The 20574-nt window shown below is 45.5% G+C and overlaps 1 protein-coding gene across 2 annotated transcripts in view; it reads right to left on the reverse strand.

Annotated features, from left to right (window-relative positions):
* The window catches only part of LOC142290340 (uncharacterized), a 78212-nt gene that overhangs the window by 5448 nt on the left and 52190 nt on the right, over nucleotides 1–20574 (reverse strand). For both annotated transcript variants that reach the window (XM_075334300.1, XM_075334301.1), the window contains 3 exons: nucleotides 20136–20176; nucleotides 18958–19027; nucleotides 850–2069 (listed from right to left, as the gene is read on the reverse strand). In XM_075334300.1, the coding sequence (XP_075190415.1) occupies nucleotides 850–2069; nucleotides 18958–19027; nucleotides 20136–20176 (1331 nt within the window). The remainder of the gene's footprint in view (nucleotides 1–849; nucleotides 2070–18957; nucleotides 19028–20135; nucleotides 20177–20574) is intronic.

Raw genomic sequence — 20574 nt, forward strand, 5'->3', positions numbered from 1 at the left:
GTGCAAAAAAGTGGAACATTCTGCAATGGCCAAGTCAATCACCAGATCTTAACCCAATTGAGCATGCATTTCACTTGCTCAAATCCAGACTTAAGACAGAAAGACCCACAAACAAGCAAGACCTGAAGGCTGCGGCTGTAAAGGCCTGGCAAAGCATTAAGAAGGAGGAAACCCAGCGTTTGGTGATGTCCATGGGTTCCAGACTTAAGGCAGTGATTGCCTCCAAAGGATTCGCAACAAAATATTGAAAATAAATATTTTGTTTGGGTTTGGTTTATTTGTCCAATTACTTTTGACCTCCTAAAATGTGGAGTGTTTGTAAAGAAATGTGTACAATTCCTACAATTTCTATCAGATATTTTTGATCAAACCTTCAAATTAAATGTTACAATCTGCACTTGAATTCTGTTGTAGAGGTTTCATTTCAAATCCAGTGTGGTGGCATGCAGAGCCCAACTCGCGAAAATTGTGTCACTGTCCAAATATTTCTGAACCTAACTATTTCAGGAAGGTCAAAAAGTGTAGTGGCAACTCCTAGGTCAGGAATAGATTGCACATAGTAGGAAAGTGTCAGATCCACATACTGCCGTGAAATGTTCAGGGCAAGAGAATATGCAGAATCTAAAGCAGAAAGTGCATGGTAAATGGCAAATCATGATAATAGGGATGTAAAAAAAAATAATAAATTATACATACACATTATATATATATATATATATTATATATTATATATTATATATATACACACACACACACACACACACACACACACACACACACACACACATATTTGATTTGCTGCAGAAGAAAAAAGAAAGAAACAGATGTTATACGTTAGAAAGAACTCACTGAATGGTTCAGGGTAGAGCTGGGTCTTGAGAATGTGTGATTACCATGAGCTAATTGTTTTGGAGTACCGATTAAGGCGTCAGTTGCGCTCCTAGGCTTCTTTGAGATTGAAAATGAATAATCATGACTTAGCAGCCTTTTGGCTCTTGAAGATCCTGGTGAATTTACCAAAGAAGAAACAGTGTCCGAGAACTGGACTTTGGCTTTATCCCATGGAAAACCATGTTGGCATCTAGACTGTTTTAGCTTTTTATCAAAATCCATACTTAGAGGGCGAGGGTCAGAAAATTCAGAAAAGGTATTTCTCCTAGTCAGACTGTATGTTTTATTCACTACTTGGTCAGTGTGTTCTTTGTGGCGTTCATACTTTCGCTCATCAACGTCAACCAGGTTTTGATTGGTTTGCCTTGGGCTTTTGGTCATTTCGCTCATATTGTAGCTTGCTTTGGTAACCTTGGTTTTAGGGCTATGCAATGCATATGGCTCAGAAAAAGATATTCTTCTTATCACAGTAGGAGTATGTTGTCTTGGGTCTATGCTGTATGAAGATTTAACCATTTGGCTTTTGTTGGTTATACTCCTTGTTGCACTGCTGGACATTTTAAAAACGTCAGGCGATAGTCTTGAGCCATTACAAAGAGTCGAAACACAATTGCCTTCTTTTTGCTGTTGGCCAGGAAAGAAACGGTCTGTGCTTGGAGCATCATTATCTAGGATACAGTCAAAAGTTTTATTACTGCTCCTCTTAGGCAAAAGTGGATGTGTAAATGAGATGACAGGACTTAATTTATGTAAAAACAGACTTGAATTCTGACTTTTAACTTCCCCTAAAGTGGATCTGCTCAAGCATTCTTCCTGAAGCAGTGTGGAATCAACCAGACTCGCAGTATCCTCTAAATCTGGTACAGACCGTATTGTGTACGTCTTAAGACGCTTGCTGATCGTTTTCATGGCTTCCATCTTATTTTTACACCAAAGTTGGCGTCTGCATTTCTGGATATTAATAGCAGCTTTGTTGTTAAAATCTAAATTCCAAGCCTTGCTCATGCGCACAATCATCTGCGGGTAAAGCTCTTCAATGGTTGTATTCCCTGGCCTAAAGAAGCTGGTTTCCGCTACATTAAACCTTCTAGGAGACTTTAATATGACTTTTTTGCTGTTCATGTCAATAAAGTTCTTTGCCACAGCACTAAACGGGGTTGATGGAAATCCTTTGTAGTCTAGAAAAGGAAACATATCAATGTAATGAATAACTCACAGTGAAATGTTAGTTTAACTGTTGATTTAGAAGAATATCATAGTAAGACAAATCATGCACACTATTAAAAGGGAAGCAGTCACCAGAAAATTATACATTTAAAAGGAAAACTGGTCAGTAGGATCAGCCCTCCTAAGCCATCTATATGTGCATGTACGTCATTGGAGGTTCAATAAAATGATACCTTGATATCGGCGATCCAATTACTTATTGCAAAGAAATGTATGCTTTTCTTACATGTAAATGAGCTGTTCCAGGCTATGGGCCAGACACAGATCTATAGGAGGCCCGGTTAGCAAGCTGCGGAATTGCCGAGAATTTCGCTGAAGGAATGCTGCAGAAAATGTTTTATATTATATGTTCTATATATTTCTGCAGTCATTCTCCAGCAAAACCTATGAGGATAAAAAAAAAAAAAAAAAAAAAAAAAAAGCTGTGTGCACACTGCTTTTTTTTGTCCCTGCGGAATTTCCGCTGTGGAACTAACGTTCATGTCACTTCTCTTCCGGAGGTACCTGCGGTTTTCCCCATAGATAAATGGTAAAAAAAAATAAAACGCAGGGACCAACCTGCGGCAAACCCGCAGCAATTCCGCACACAAACCACGGCAAAACCGTCGGATTTTGGGTGTGGTTTTTTTACGTTTTTTTGATGCGTGTGCGGAATTCTTTCAGAGGGTCTGGAATTTTCTTTAGAGAATTCCCTTTTCTAGTGCGCATATGGCTAAAGAATCTGCCTCCAGGGCTTTTTTTTTTTCATTTTTAAATAAAAGGGCGAGCTACCAATGCGATATGTGATGGCCACTTCTTGCTCTCACTGCAGAATGGGTTGGACAAAATTGTTGCCACCATTCCAAAATTGTGGGTAAACAACTTTGTTTCAAGCGTGTGATGCCCAATTAAACTCACCTGTGAGAATTAACAGGTGTCGGCAATATGAAAATCACCCCGGATAAAAAGGGGAGAAGTTGATGCAATCTTTGCATTGTGTGTGCGCCACACTAAGCATGGAGAACAGAAAGAAGAGAACTGTCTGAGGATTGGAGAACAAAAATTGTTGAAAAATATGAACAATTTCAAGGTTGCAAGTCCATCTGCAAAGATTTTAATGTTCCTTTGTCCACGGTGCGCAACATAAATCAAGAAGTTTAGAACCCATGACACTAACTAAATCTTCCTGGAAAGCACCCGCCCCCATCGTACGGCCGATATGTGGTGATCGTAGCAAACATTATCGCTACGGCAGCGTCACGCGCACATACCTGCTCTGCGACGTCGCTGTGACCGGCGAACCACCTCCTTTCTAAGGGGGCGGTTTATTCAGTGTCACAGCAGCGTCACTGAACCGCCGCCCAATAGAAAAGGAGGGGCGGAGATGAGCGGGACGTAACAGGTTCCTCGTTCCTGCGGTGTCACACATAGCGATGTGTGCTGCCGCAGGAATGACGAACAACATCGTACCTGCAGCAGCAACGATAATTGGGAATAGGGGGGGCATGTCACAGATTAGCGATTTTGAACGTTTTTGCGACGATTCAAGATCGCTCATAGGTGTCACACGCAACGACATCGTTAACGCAGCCGGATGTGCATCACAAATACCGTGACCCCAACGACATCGCTTTAGCAATGTCGTAGCGTGTAAAGCGGCCTTTACAGTTTGGCTGTTGAGACAGACGAATCAACTGAACAGATGGGGTGTGTTATAGTCGGTTTACTGGGTTTCATGTTTTTTTTGTAGGGTGTGAATCGGCTTGTCCCAGACCTACACGAGAAAAAATTGTGCCAACACGGATACAAGCTTTTAGGGTGTTAAAGTATCTAGAGCCAGAAAAATGAGCAAGCATGGGAAACTTTCCTAATAGTAAATGGAGAAAAAATACACTTCAAGAAAAGAAAGCAAAGAGTCCAAGGAGCCTGTGAGTCGAAAGTCAACCCATGTTGGTATAAAACATATGTTCTAACTGAATCGGGAGAACTCCAAAAAGCGTATTATATCCTCAAAGGGAACCGGTCAGCAGTTTTTGGGGCCTATAAGCTGCGGCCACCACCAGCGGGCTCTTTATATACAGCATTCTAACATGCTATATATAAGAGCCCAAGCCGCTGTGTAGAACATAAACACTTTATAGTACTCACCTAAACTGGTCGAAGCGGTGGTGTGGCTCAAATGTGCATCTTCGTCTTCCGGTGGCGGCGCCTCCTCTTTCGGCCATCTTCGTGCTCCTTCTGATGCCTGTGTGCATGACATATCTACGTCAAACACACTCGCCGGTCCCGCGCATGCGCACTACAATACTCTCACCTGCCCTGCTCAGGGCAGATCAAAGTGCGCCTGCTCAGGACCTGGAATGCCGGCGAGTGTGTATGACGTCGGATGCGTCATGCACCACTGCTTCAGAAGATTGAGGTCAAAGATGGCCGAGAGAGGAGGCACCGGCACCAGAGGACGAAGACACCCACTTGACCCACATCCACCGCAGCGACCGGTTTAGGTGGAGTATTATAAAGTGTTTATGTTCTACAAAGCGGCCTGGGCTCTTATATACAGCATAACAGACTGCTGTATATAAGAGCTCACTGGTGGTGCCGCAGCTTATAGGCCAAAAAACTGGTGACAGGTTCCCTTTAATCCTGTTTTAGGTTGCTCAGACACTTCTGTGAGACTCGAGGATCGCTCTCAAATTTGACATGGAACTGAAAAAAAAATCTCCTGTCAGATTTGAGCCATGAGGAGGAGACTGAGAAAACTTATAGACTCGGAGATTCATGCCACCATCTAGGTGTAGCTTGATACAACAAATAATTGTGTACACTCAAGAAAAAGACTGAACAGTGTCATGGTGGGAGAGTTTGTTCAAATACAGCTCCAAAGCTACTTCATTCTTTAACTTATTTATTCATCCTCTTGTCGTCCTCCTGTTCCTGGTCGTAATTAGGTCTATTGGCTTGTTTCTGATTTACAGAAGAACAAAAAGACTGGACGCCGAACTGCACAGTGGTTAGGCTGAGCATCATAAACTCAGCCTGAGACGATGGTTCTGGACATAACCTCTTAAAATTGGCAAGCCAGCTTAAAGGCTGTGTGCCCATCATCAGGGTTCACAGTGTTTTGGACACAGCGCAGTTTCAGTGGCATCCAAAATGTTGTGTTGTACAGTACAAGCACAGTAGACAGGATTTCTAAAGATCCTATGCCCTCTGTGCGTGGAGTGTACTGCCAGCAGGGTAAACTGACCTGCAGTGTGGCTCTCCGAGCAGCGTGTCCTGATCGTGTGCACATACCCTAACAGTCTTTCAGCATGACATGGACCCCAAATATACTTCAAGAAGCACCCAGAAATTAAAAGAAAAAAAGTGCTAGAGAATTCTGAAGAGGCCAGTCCAAATATAAATCCCATTGAATACCTATGGAGAGATCTTGAAATTGCTGTTGGCAGGTGTAAGAAGCTTGTTGATTGTTAAAGGAAGCGATTGACTGCAGTTACTTATTCCAAAGGGTGTGCAACCAAATATTGAGGGTGCTAACAATTTTGTCTGGCCCATTTTTGACCTAGCTGCCTTTATTGTCTTTTATTTTGTGCTGTTCCAATACGCAAAAAAAAAGTAAATAAACAAGTGTATAACAAAAATGTAATTGCAATAATTTCCTGGGAGAAAAACTTAATTTTCTGAAACAACTGAAAGGGTGCAAACACTTTCAACCATGACAATGTAAACACATATATTACATTGAGTCATTACAGAGTGATCTATTTTAAGTGTTTATTTCTGTTAATGTTGATGATTATAGCTTACAGTGTATGAAAACCCAAAAGTTATTATCTCAGAGAATTAGATTACTGTATTCTATAAGAACAATGAAAAAAAATGGATTTTTAATTCAGAAATGTTGGCCTATTGAAAAGTATGTACAGTAAATGCACTCAATACTTGGTAGGGACTCTTTTTTTCATGAATTACTGCATCAATGCGGCGTGGCATGGAGGCGATCAGCCTGTGGCACTGCTGAGGTGTTATGGAAGCCCAGGTTGCTTTGATAGCAGCCTTCAGCTCATCTGCATTGTTGGGTCTGGTGTCTCATCTTCCTCTTGACAATAACCCCTAGATACTCTATGGGGTTTAGATCAGGTGAGTTTGCTGGCTAATCAAGCATGATACTGTGATTATTAAACCAGGTATTGATACTTTTGGGAGTGTGGACAGGTGCCAAGTCCTCCTTGTACATGAAATTTCCATCTCCAAAAGTTTGTCGTCAGAGGGAAGCATGAAAAGCTCTGAAATTTCCTGTTAGATGGCTGCGCTGACTTTGGTCTTGATAAAACACAGTGGACCAACACCAGTAGATGACATGGCTCCCCCAAACCATCACAGATTGATGCAGCAGTCGACTCCTTGTGAATCCCCCCCACCCCCCCCCCCCGATTTTTGAATGGCCTTATCTTAATAATCCTATTAAGGCTGCAGTTAGGGTACCTTCACACTTTAGCGATGCAGCAGCGATCCGACCAGCGATCTGACCTGGTCAGGATCGCTGCTGCATCGCTACATGGTCGCTGGTGAGCTGTCAAACAGGCAGATCTCACCAGCGACCAGTGACCAGCCCCCAGCCATCAGCGACGTGCAAGCGACGCTGCGCTTGCACGGAGCCGGCGTCTGGAAGCTCCGGACACTGGTAACTAAGGTAAACATCGGGTATGGTTACCCGATGTTTACCTTAGTTACCAGCTCACACCGCTTAACTTAGCGTGTGCAGGGAGCAGGAGCCGGCACTGGCAGCGTGAGAGCTGCGGAGGCTGGTAACGAAGGTAAATATCGGGTAACCACCTTGGTTACCCGATGTTTACCTTGGTTACAGCTTACCGCAGGCTGTCAGACGCCGGCTCCTGCTTCCTGCACATTCAGGATTGTTGCTCTCTCGCTGTCACACACAGCGATGTGTGCTTATCAGCGGGAGAGCAACAATAAAAAAACGAACCAGGGCTGTGTGTAACGAGCAGCGATCTCACAGCAGGGGCCAGATCGCTGCTCAGTGTCACACACAGCGAGATCGCTAATGAGGTCACAAAAAACGTGACTCGGCAGCGATCTCAGTAGCGATCTCGCTGTGTGTGAAGTACCCCTTATCCTGATTAACCCTTCAGGTGCATCACAGGAACTAAAGTAATGTGGAATGAAAAAAAAATAAAAATTAACATTTTACCTAAAAATGTTGCTTTAGCACTAATTTTCTTACTTTTTTAAAAGGTAACACCAAAAATTGGACCTCACACTTTGTTACCCACTTTCTTATGAACGCGCCGATACCCCACATGTGGTCAGAAACCTTTGTTTGGGTAAATGGGAGGGCTTGGAACGAAAGGAGCAATATTTGAATTTTGGAAAGCAAAGTTGGCTGAAACAGATTGCGGGCACCATGTTGCATTTACAGATCCCCTAAGGCAGGGTTCCCCAACTCCAGTCCTCAAGGCCCACCAACAGTGCATGTTTTCAGGATTTCCTTAGCATTGCACTGCTGTTGGAACCAGCACCTGGTTAGGTAATTACATTAACACCTGTGCAATACTAAGGAAATCCCAAAAACCTGCACTGTTGGTGGGCCTTGAGGACTGGAGTTGGGGACCTCTGCCCTAAGGTACCTAAACAGCAGGAACCCCCCTCAAGTGACCCCATTTTGGAAGCTAGACCCCTTAAGGCTTCTATCGAGGGGTATAGTGAGCATTTTGGATCCACAGGTACTTCACAGATTTTGATAACGTTACGTTGTCATATTGAAAAATTGTTATTTTTTTTCTCAAAAATGTTGCTTTAGCATCAATTCTCACTTTTTCAAGAGACAATTCCAAAAATTTGACCCAAATGTTTGTTACCCACTTTTTTTATGAGCGCGGTGATACCTCACATGTGGTCTGAAACCTTTGTATGGACAAATGGGAGGGCTTGGAACGAAAGGAGCAATATTTGAATTTTGGAAAGGAAATTTGGCTGAAAAAGAATGCGGGCACCATGTTGCATTTGAAGGACCCCTAAGGTACGTAAACAGCAAAAAACCACCACAAGTGACCCCATATTGGAAACTAGGCTTCTCAAGGAATTTATCTAGATGTTTGGTGAGTACCCTGAACCCCAAGGTGCTTCACATTCGTTTATAATGTTGAGCTGTGAAAATAAAAAAAAAAAAATACATTTTTATCACAAAATTGTTACTTCAACCACATAGCTTTTTTTTTTTTTTAACAAGAGTAAAAGGAAAAAAAGCAGCATAAACTTTATTGTGCAATTTCTCCTGAGTATGCTGATACCTTATGTGTGGTGGAAATCAACTGTTTGGGTGCACAGCGGGGCTCGGAAGGGAAAAAGTGCCATTTGACTGAACATTTGGCTGGAATAATTAGTGGACGCTATGTCGCATTTGGAAAGCCCCTAAGGTGCCTAAACAGTGGAGGTCCCCCACAAGTGACCCCATTCTGGAAACAAGACACCTCAAGGCTTTTATCTAGGTGTATATTGAGCATTTTGAATCCACGAATACATCACAGAATTTGATAAGCTTAGGTTGCCATATTGAAAATTTTCATTTTCTTTTTCGCTCCTAATTGGGAGACCCAGACAATTGGGTGTATAGCTACTGCCTCCGGAGGCCACACAAAGTATTACACTTAAAAGTGTAAGGCCCCTCCCCTTCTGGCTATACACCCTCCCGTGGGATCACGGGCTCCTCAGTTTTCATGCTTTGTGCGAAGGAGGCACACATACACGCATAGCTCCACTGTTTAGTCAGCAGCAGCTGCTGACTATGTCGGATGGAAGAAAAGAGGGCCCATATGGGGCCCCCAGCATGCTCCCTTCTCACCCCACTTTTGTCGGAGGTGTTTGTTAAGGTTGAGGTACCCATTGCGGGTACAGAGGCTGGAGCCCACATGCTGCATCCTTCCCCATCCCCCTTAGGGCTCTGGGTGAAGTGGGATTTACCGGTCTCCAGGCACAGAGACCGTGCTCCGTCCACAGCCCCTGGGGAATCTGCTGGATATGGAGCGGAGTATCGTCAGGGACAGGGCCCTGCTACGACAAGGTACTTGTGTCCCCGTACAATCCGCGCGCACACTGCAGCATTGCTGGGTGTGTTAGTGCGCCGGGGACAACAGCGCTGCGCGCTGGTGCCATTCCTATCTACAGCTTTGCTGAGAGGGGACATGTATTGAAACTGCCGCGCGGCCACTGTTGTCAGCGCTGCGGCGCGGCTGGGACTTCTGGTGCGCCGGGGACTTCCGCGCTGGCCGTGCATATATCACGGCCGCGCTTATTACTCGAGTCCCCGGCTTTCTGCGGCCTAGTTTCGTTTCGTTCCCGCCCCCAGGCCTGCCAGTCAGGGGAAGGGCGGGACGCTGTATAGAATGTCAGCGCAGAGGGCTGGAGTCTGCTTTGCATACTCCAGCCCTCACACTGGGCACAGTGGGACGCCAGTTTCCCGCACTTTGTTTGAGGCACGCCCACGATCCCTCTCTTCACAGGACGCCGGCAGCCATTCCTGTGTGCAGTCTGAGCTGGAGAGAGGAGACTGGGAGACCCAGACACGGGATTCTGGTGCCCACACACCCGCTTTTCAGCGGGCGGTAAGCTGCCCTCAAGGGCTGACCCCACTGGTGCCGAAGTGTATATTGTATTTTATGCTTGCAGCTTTACATTGCACTGTACGGTCGCTGGGGATCCTCTGCTATATACCCTCCTAGATTCTCAGAGGACACAACAGCATGTCGACCGCAAAAAGCAAAGGTGCCAAGGCACAGGCCTTTCTATGCTGCTTGTACCGCTTGTGGGGCTGTTCTACCGGCAGGTTCCACTGACCCCCACTGTGTGCAGTGCTCGGCCCCTGTGGCACTTGCTCGGCCGGGGCCTCTGCTGGAGGTGACCCAGGCAGAACCTCCTGTAAATACTGTCCAGGTGACAGGGACGGAGTTTGCAGTCTTTGCTGACAGATTGTCTGTGACTATGACTAAAATTCTTGAAACATTGCAGTCTAGACCAGTACCTCAGGCCATGGACACTGTTAACTCATTGCTCCCTGGTCCCCCTCAGTCGCAACAGCTCCGGGATCCGGGGGTGTCTCTTGCATCCCAGGGTGATGGCTCTGACACGGACGACAGTCCCAGACAGCCTAAACGAGCTCGCTATGAGCGGCCCTCGACTTCATCACACTGGTCAGGGTCCCAGCAGGAGGACTCTCTGTATGATGAGGTGGAGATGGCTGATCAGGATTCTGATCCTGAGACCGCTCTCAATTTGGATACACCAGATGGTGACGCCATAGTGAATGATCTTATAGCGTCCATCAATAAAATGTTGGACATTTCTCCCCCTGCTCCTCCTGTGGAGGAGACAGCTTCACAGCAGGAGAAATTCCATTTCAGGTATCCCAAGCGTAAATTAAGTGTTTTTCTGGACCACTCTGACTTTAGAGAAGCAATCCAGAAACACCACGCTTATCCGGATAAGCGTTTTTCCAAGCGGCTTAAGGATACACGTTATCCTTTTCCCCCAGACGTGGTCAAGGGCTGGACCCAGTGTCCCAAGGTGGATCCTCCAATCTCCAGGCTCGCAGCTAGATCCTTAGTTGCAGTGGAAGATGGGGCGGCACTTAAAAGATGCCACTGACAGGCAGATGGAGCTCTGGTTGAAATCCATCTATGAAGCTATCGGCGCGTCGTTTGCTCCAGCATTCGCAGCCGTATGGGCACTCCAAGCTATTTCATCTGGTCTTACACAGATGGACACGGTCACACGTACATCTGCTCCGCAGGTGGCACCCTTAACCTCTCAAATGTCTGCATTTGCGTCTTACGCGATCAATGCTGTCCTAGACTCTACGAGCCGTACGGCAGTGGCGTCCGCCAACTCCGTAGTTTTACGCAGAGCCTTGTGGTTAAGAGAATGGAAGGCAGATTCTGCTTCCAAAAAGTGTTTAACCAGTTTGCCATTTTCTCGTGACCGACTGTTTGGGGAGCGCTTAGATGAAATCATTAAAAACTCCAAGGGTAAAGATTCATCTTTACCTCAGCCCAGACAAAATAAACCCCAACAGAGGAGAGGACAGTCGGGGTTTCGGTCCTTTCGAGGCTCAGGCAGGTCCCAATTCTCCTCGTCCAAAAGGACTCAAAAGGATCAGAGGAGCTCAGATTCTTGGCGAACTCAGTCACGGCCAAAAAAGACAGCCGGAAGACCCGCTACCAAGGCGGCTTCCACATGACTTTCGGCCTCCTCTCTCCGCATCCTCGGTCGGTGGCAGGCTCTCCCGCTTTGGCGACATTTGGCTGCCACAGGTCACAGACCGTTGGGTGAGAGACATTCTGTCTCACGGGTACAGGATAGAGTTCAGCTCTCGTCCTCCAACTCGCTTCTTCAGAACTTCTCCACCTCCCGACCGAGCCGATGCTCTGCGGCTAGCGGTGTCCACTCTAAAAGTGGAAGGAGTGGTGACCCCCGTTCCTCTTCTGGAACAAGGTCACGGTTTTTACTCCAATTTGTTTGTGGTGCCAAAAAAGGACGGGTCTTTCCGTCCTGTTCTGGACCTAAAACTGCTCAACAAGCATGTGAAAACCAGGCGGTTCCGGATGGAATCCCTCCGTTCCGTCATCGCCTCAATGTCTCAAGGAGATTTCCTAGCATCAATAGACATCAAAGATGCTTATCTCCACGTGCCGATTGCTCCAGAGCACCAGCGTTTTCTACGCTTCGTTATAGGAGACGAACACCTTCAGTTCGTAGCCCTGCCTTTCGGTTTGGCGACAGCTCCAAGGGTCTTCACCAAGGTCATGGCAGCAGTAGTAAAAACACTGTGGATAGAGAGCGCAATAGGGTCTTACCCCACAAACAAATAGGGTATGATTCACGGAGGTTACTCACCAAGTATAGTTGTGAAAGTCACAACCACTGTGCAGGCATATATACTCGGTCAACGGCAGCAGTCATCCCTGTAGTAAGCAATTTTAGGTAAGGAGATGGATGTTTGAACACCGCGCCAAAGACCACTAATGCAGGAGATGAATTTAACGTGACTTTATTCCATGTTCAGGTGACCTGACCTGAACATGGAATAAAGTCACGTTAAATTCATCTCCTGCATTAGTGGTCTTTGGCGCGGTGTTCAAACATCCATCTCCTTACCTAAAATGGCAGCAGTAGTAGCAGTCCTGCACTCTCAGGGTCACTCGGTGATCCCTTATTTGGATGATCTACTTGTCAAGGCACCCTCTCAAGAGGCATGCCAAAACAGCCTGAACGTTGCGCTGGAGACTCTCCAGAGTTTCGGGTGGATCATCAACTTTTCAAAGTCAAATCTCACCCCGACCCAATCGATAACATACCTTGGCATGGAGTTTCATACTCTCTCAGCGACAGTGATGCTTCCGCTGGACAAACAGCGTTCACTACAGACAGGGGTGCAATCTCTCCTTCAAGGCCAGTCACACCCCTTGAGACGCCTCATGCACTTCCTAGGGAAGATGGTTGCAGCAATGGAGGCAGTCCCTTTCGCGCAGTTTCATCTGCGTCCACTACAATGGGACATTCTCCGTCAATGGGACGGGAAGTCGACGTCCCTCGACAGGAACGTCTCCCTTTCTCAGGCGGCCAAGGAATCTCTTCAGTGGTGGCTTCTTCCCACCTCATTGTCAAAGGGAAAGTCCTTCCTACCCCCATCCTGGGCGGTGGTCACGACGGACGCGAGCCTGTCAGGGTGGGGAGCGGTTTTTCTCCACCACAGGGCTCAGGGTACGTGGACTCAGCAAGAGTCCACCCTCCAGATCAATGTTCTAGAAATCAGAGCAGTGTATCTTGCCCTACAAGCCTTCCAGCAGTGGCTGGAAGGCAAGCAGATCCGAATTCAGTCGGACAACTCCACAGCGGTAGCATACATCAACCACCAAGGTGGCACACGCAGTCGGCAAGCCTTCCAGGAAGTCCGACGGATTCTAACGTGGGTGGAAGACACGGCTTCCACCATTTCCGCAGTTCACATCCCAGGCGTGGAAAACTGGGAAGCAGACTTCCTCAGTCGCCAGGGTATGGACGCAGGGGAATGGTCCCTTCACCCGGACGTGTTTCAGGAGATCTGTCGCCGCTGGGGGATGCCGGACGTCGACCTGATGGCGTCACGGTACAACAACAAGGTCCCGGTTTTCATGGCACGGTCTCACGATCACCGAGCTCTGGCGGCAGACGCCTTAGTTCAAGATTGGTCGCAATTCCGACTACCTTATGTGTTCCCACCTCTGGCATTGTTACCCAGAGTGCTGCGCAAGATCAGGGTCGACTGCCGTCGCGCCATCCTCGTCGCTCCAGACTGGCCGAGGAGATCGTGGTACCCAGATCTGTGGCACCTCACGGTAGGCCAACCATGGGCACTACCAGAACGACCAGACTTGCTATCTCAAGGGCCGTTTTTCCACCTGAATTCTGCGGCCCTGAACCTGACTGTGTGGCCATTGAGTCCTGGATCCTAGCGTCTTCAGGATTATCTGGAAATGTTATTACCACCATGAGGCAGGCTAGAAAACCATCCTCCGCCAAGATCTACAAACAGGACGTGGAAGATATTCTTATCTTGGTGCGCGGCTCAGGGAGTTCCTCCCTGGCCTTTTGCATTGCCTACTTTTCTTTCCTTCCTGCAATCCGGGTTGGAAAAAGGTTTGTCGCTCAGCTCCCTTAAAGGACAAGTCTCAGCGCTATCTGTATTTTTTCAGAAACGCCTAGCACGACTTACTCAGGTGCGCACGTTCCTGCAAGGAGTTGGTCATATCGTCCCTCCTTACAAGCGGCCGTTAGAGCCCTGGGATCTGAACAAGGTTCTAATTGCTCTCCAGAAGCCGCCTTTCGAGCCTATGAAGGATGTTTCCCTTTCTCGTCTTTCACAGAAAGTGGCTTTTCTAGTGGCGGTCACGTCTCTTCGGAGAGTGTCCGAGCTGGCGGCGCTCTCATGCAAATCTCCCTTCCTGGTGTTTCACCAGGACAAGGTGGTTCTACGCCCGGTTCCTGAGTTTCTCCCTAAGGTGGTATCCCCCTTTCATCTCAATCAGGATGTCACATTACCTTCCTTGTGTCCTCATCCAGTTCATCAATTTGAGAAAGGTTTGCATTTGTTGGATCTGGTCAGAGCACTCAGGATCTACATTTCCCGCACGGCGTCCTTACGCCGCTCGGATGCACTCTTTGTCCTTGTCGCTGATCAGCGTAAAGGATCGCAAGCTTCCAAATCCACCCTGGCTCGGTGGATCAAGGAACCAATTCTTGAAACCTACCGTTCTGCGGGGCTTCCGGTTCCTTCAGGGCTGAAGGCCCATTCTACCAGAGCCGTGGGTGCGTCCTGGGCATTACGGCACCAGGCTACGGCTCAGCAGGTGTGCCAGGCGGCTACCTGGTCGAGTCTGCACACCTTTACCAAGCATTATCAGGTGCATACCTACGCTTCGGCGGACGCCAGCCTAGGTAGACAAGTCCTTCAGGCGGCGGTTGCCCACCTGTAGGACAGGGCTGTTTGACGGCCCTATCACGAGGTATTCTTTTACCCACCCAGGGACTGCTTTTGGACGTCCCAATTGTCTGGGTCTCCCAATTAGGAGCGAAAAAGAAGAAGGGAATTTTGTTTACTTACCGTAAATTCCTTTTCTTCTAGCTCCAATTGGGAGACCCAGCACCCGCCCTGTTTTCTTAGGGATTTTTGGTTTTTTCGAGTACACATGTTGTTCATGTTGAATGGTTTCAGTTCTCCGATGTTTCTTCGGATTGAATTTGTCTTTAAACCTGTTATTGGCTTTCCTCCTTCTTGCTTTTGCACTAAAACTGAGGAGCCCGTGATCCCACGGGAGGGTGTATAGCCAGAAGGGGAGGGGCCTTACACTTTTAAGTGTAATACTTTGTGTGGCCTCCGGAGGCAGTAGCTATACACCCAATTGTCTGGGTCTCCCAATTGGAGCTAGAAAAAAAGGAATTTACGGTAAGTAAACAAAATTCCCTTCTTTTTTTTCACAAAAATGTTTCTTTAGCATCACATTTCTCACTTTTTCAAGAGGCAACAGCAAAACGTGGACCCCACATGTTATCCAATTTCTTGTGAGCGCAGGGATACCCCATATGTGGCCAAAAACCTCTGTTTGGATAAATGAGAGGGCTTGGAATGGAAGAAGCACCATTTGAATTTTGGAAAAGTTGAAATAAATTGCGCGCACCATGTCACATTAGCAGGGCCTCTTGGGTACCTATACATTAGAAACCCCCACAAGTGACCGCATTTTGGAAACTGGACCCCTCAAGGATTTTATTCAGGAGTATAGTAAGCATTTTGAATCCACAGGTACTTCACAAAAATGTTGCTGTAGCAACAATATTCTCACTGTTAGGCTATGTGGCCATGATCCAGCGACACGGCGTCTAGAACACAGTGCCAGCCTTCCTGCAGAGATGTGAGTGTTGTCCACGGGAGAACGCAGCTGCCCATGCCCACGATTTGGCTTCAGGCTGCTATGGACTTTAGTTCTATTCTACCTGCAGAGAACACTCATCTCCGCAGCATAAATTGACATGCGGAGGCTCGGGAAGCTGCACCACAGGTCGGTTTATGCTGCGGAGAAAAGAAGCCCAGTGGGCACGGGATTTCTAAAAATCCTTCCACTGTGCTTCTACTGCACAACACAGCGTTATGGATGCAGGGGAAAACACTCTGCGCCCAAAACGCTGCAAACCCTGATTGTGGGCACACAGCGTAAAATGCTACAATGGATGAATGGATAGATGTCAAACATATATAACGTCCCACCCCCTGCATATTCTAAGCTGGCACCCTTTCATGTGGCACCAAGGGGTGCCTAGCCTTGTATTTAGCCAAAAAAGAATTAAAATAAATGACGTGGGGTCCCCCCTATTTTTGATAGCCAGCTAGGGTAAAGCAGACAGCTGTAGCCTGCAAACCACAGCTGACAGCTTCACCTTGGCTGGTGATCAATTTGGAGGGCTCCCCAAGCTGTTTTTTTTTTTAATTAATTTATAAATAAATAATTAAAAAAAAAAAAAACCAAACGTACGGTCCCCACAAATTAGATCACCAGCCAAGGTGAAGCTGACAGCTGGGGTCTGGTGTTCTCAGGGTGGGAAGAGCCATGGTGATTGGACACTTCCCAGCCTAAAAATAGCAGGCTGCAGCTGCCCCAGAAGTGTCTCATCCATTAGATGTGCCAATCCTGGCGCTTCGCCCCAACTCATCCCATTGCCCTGGTGCGGTGGCAAACGGAGTAATAAATGGGGTTGATACCAGATGTGTAATGTCACCTGGCATCAAGCCCAGCAATTAGTTATGTCACGGCGTCTATTTGATACCAGACATAACTAATTGACAGTAATAAAAAAAAAAATTGACAAAAAAAATTTGAAAAAACACTCCCCAAAAACATTCCCTCTTTGACCAATTTATTGAAAAAAAGAAGAAAAAAAAATCGGGTCCCTGCTGTAATCCATTGTGAAAGTCCCGTGGCGATTCTGGACCTTCTAGAATATGGGGGGGCACGTTCAGGGAACGTATCTCCCATTTTCTAGGAGTGCAGACCCTCCATTTGAGGAGAGTGGGTGTAAAGAATTTGCACCCACCCTCCCCGGGTCACAGCTGCAGAGTGCGAGCAGCCAGCACAGCGTCTCTGAAAGCAAACCAGGAAGCTGAGCCGACAGCCGTGCTCTGCACGTGTGACCGGCGTGCACTGTGAAGGAGGAGGGGGCCGCGGGGGATCAGAGCTTATACAGGTACGGGGGACACCGGGGAACACCGGGGTGGGAATAGGGGGTGACCTGGCAGGGCCTGGGGAGCAGTTTTCTGTCGTATGTGTCATAGCACATGCAACAGAAACCAGAGGAACAGGGTAAATGCGGCCGGCGCGCTGCTGTGCGCGGCACCATGTTAGATTTTCGGGAGGAAGTGGGGGGTGGGGGGGACACTTTGGCGACACCGGGGGACCGTAGAGGATCGGGGATGACATTTATCTCCCATCTGACATGTTTGTTTATGCCAGATGGGAGATAAATGATTTTTTACTGGCGTGGTCATTTACTGTAAGGTGATCATCGATAAACTGTGTGTACCGGTGATCACGTGAGCGGGGACCGGAAAAAACGGCCAGAATCATGGTCTCCAGGGTCTCAGCTACCCCCGGCAGCTGAGACCCCGAAGATTTTCCGACTCTGGGGGGCGCTAGACCCTTTTTTCCGACCGCCGTTAAAAAGCGTCGGTTTAGAAGAAGTACCCTAATTTGTCGCCGTTAAAAGGCGTATCGGCGGTCGTTAAGGGGTTAAATTTGTAATACAGATTGTCATATCAAAAAAGGAGAAAAAAAAACCCCAAAAAATAATACATAACATTGCCAAAACTAGAACACAGAAACCTGATTTCATTAATAGGTCAGAAAAACGTAATTCTGGTGTATTCATGTTTTTGCTTGTTACGCCCTTTATTAAATCAGATTAATTTTATATTGTAATAGATCAGTTTTTTCTGAATGTGATACCATTTTTAAATGCTTTTATTTGCAATGGGGTGATTTAAATGTGTTTTAATTTTTGTTTTTAAAGAAAAAAAAAAAAAAAAAAAACTAAAAAAAAAACCCAAAACAAACTTTTCTTTTATACTTATTCTTTTTTTAATAGTCCCCTTAGAGGACTTGAAGCTGTTGTGAAAGGCTGTACACTCAGATTGTACAGCGGGATTCAACTGGCTAACAGGCGCGGGTGGATTGGAGAACCACCCACACCTGTTATTTGCATATGTGTGGAGAAACATGCGGGCTAGTTGCGAGAGCTCGCATTAACCCTTTCACAACCAATGACGTATGTAATGGAATAATTAAAAAACATCACCTCAAGATTGAAAACATAAGCCATTACTGAGCCCAGATGCCGAAAAATGAGAACCCTAAGGGCCACGGAACATGGCGCCAAAAGTGCTACTTTTTTTTTGGACAAACTTTTGATTTTTTTTTTTAACCCTTCGATAAAAGTAAAAAGTATACATGTTTGGTATCTACAAACTCATACAGACCTGATGCATCATACTAACATGTTAGCTTAATCATATAGTGAACATTGAATAAAATATCCCAAAAACAATTGTGCAATTGCACTCTTTTTGCAATTTCACTGTGCTTTTTTTTGCTGCTTTCCAATACACCATTTGGTAAAACGTATGGTTTCATTCAAATGTTCAACTCGTCCCGCAAAAAATAAGTCCTCATATAGCAAGACTGAAGAACAAAAAAAAAAATGAAAAATTGCCCAGGGGTGAAGGTGTTAAAAGGGAGTGACACAAACTATAAAATACCAGTGAGTCATAGAAGCTTGAACCCCTTCACGACTTAACAAAATAAAAAAAAAAAAAAACATTTTACAGATTATGTTGGATTAAAGGGATAATCATCTAAAAATTTGAAAATTGTTACATTTATAAAAATTTTACAAATTTCGGATTTTTTAAAAATAAATAAAACTCAAAAACATAAATCGACCTACAGTATATTTATCTTTCTCATAAATCATAAAAGATGAGTCACACAAACCCCCCCTCCAAAAGAAAACAGTCTTAAAATCACTGGGATACGTTGACAGATTGCAGAGTTAATGCCACAAAGTGCCGTCAGATTTGAATAATTTGGCCTGGTCACTAAGTGGTTAAGACTGAACGGAATCCGGCAGCTTGTAATGTATTGGAATAAATGTTAGCTGCTGGGGAACAACTGTTCAAGTACAATTAAAACCAACTGCAGAAACATTTTATTCCACATAATACATACAATGCATTACAATATATTCAAACCTGAAACTCACCATCATTAGAAGGATTTTCTTTTTTATATTGAATTGAGGGAGTAGATGTTTCGCCAGAGAAAAGTTCAACCTAAAATAAAGCAGCACATTCATTAGAGTATTATACATACTGTAGATTCTAAACTATTAAATAATCTGGACAAAACTGAAAAAAAATTGTTTTGGCAAGATTATTTATTAAAAAAAAAAAATAAAAAAAAAAAAAAAAAAAATCGAACATGGCTGGCACGGCACTTTCCTGTCTGTATGGCGCAGATGATATAATTAGACTGTCTGGATCATGGATTGCTGCTTCTCACTCTGTATTTGCTATGGTGAATGAGAGGAGAGAGACCCTAATATCTTTGGGCCCAGTGCCCACGCTGTGTAGCTTTGACGCGTATTTTCAGAAATCTGCAGCAAAATCTGCATGTCCATTGTGAAGCCAGCAAAGTCTATGAGAATTCAGAAGTGCTGTGCCCACGTTGCTTTATTTTTCCCTTGCGTATTTGGTGCAGAAAAAAATAAAATTTAAATACTTAAGGGAAAAATACTCAACGTGGGGACAGCACTTCTGAATTTCCATAGACTTTGCTGGCTTCACAAAGGACATGCAGATTTTGCTGCAGATTTCTGAAAATCTGCATCAAAATCCATGTCAAAATACTCAGCGTGGGCACAGGGCCTTACTGTACCCGCCATAATTCCCTTGTCAGCTAAGCTCCATGTATTAGTACGTAGATCTGGGTGCTGGAGAAATAAGCTGGTCATAATGAAATCTTCTAGACTTTCTAATGACAGTTTTCAGGTCAAGGCCTATCCTAAGCAACAAAACCCCCAAATAACCCCTAAATAGCACAAACATTGCTGGACACTGCTATACGTTTAGAATTTGACCTCTGGAAGAAAGGAAGGACAAAAATTAAAGTAGAAAAAGGAAAACAAAAGTCGGATGGTCCTAAATAAAGACCAGTCAGTCACAATACTAACAGGTTGCTACAGGGCCTATTATGCCATTTCAGTACAAAATGTACTGCAAAAATCCTAAACAGTACAAACCAGTTTTAGTCAATGGCAGTTACCCATTTTCTACTTGAGGCCACAAACCGATTTTACGATGGCAATATTAACAGTGTACATGTTGAGAAATTCATTGAGAAACCCTTGTTCACCACATGCAAAACAATATTAGCATTTACCTTAAACACTGTCGGTTTTCTCTCTTGACGGTCATCAGTGTCTAAATGAGATCAACAGAAAAAAAATGAACATACCAAGGCACAAATAACATCAGGGTAGTCAAATGGATCCCTTTTCTAAGGCTTGTACTATACCTGGAAGGTCATTCTGAATATAAACAATGTCCAAAGTAAAATAAAAATGGCAAACACTCACCTCCTGGACCGTCACCGTTTCATCGATATTGGCACTGTTTGTGGGCGCTTGCGGTACATTGTTACATAACCTGATACCGGTCAATCATCGACCATTACTCATGTAACAACACGCCCACATTACAGTGACAGTAACGGTCTAAGTAAGTATATGCTGTTTTTAATTTACATGGAGCAGTTTCATTTAAGAACGATTGTCCAAATAGTAGATAACGACTTTCAATAAAACTCCTGGAAACCAAAT

Source organism: Anomaloglossus baeobatrachus, chromosome 2 (assembly GCF_048569485.1).
Source record: "Anomaloglossus baeobatrachus isolate aAnoBae1 chromosome 2, aAnoBae1.hap1, whole genome shotgun sequence".
Lineage (NCBI taxonomy): Eukaryota > Metazoa > Chordata > Amphibia > Anura > Aromobatidae > Anomaloglossus > Anomaloglossus baeobatrachus.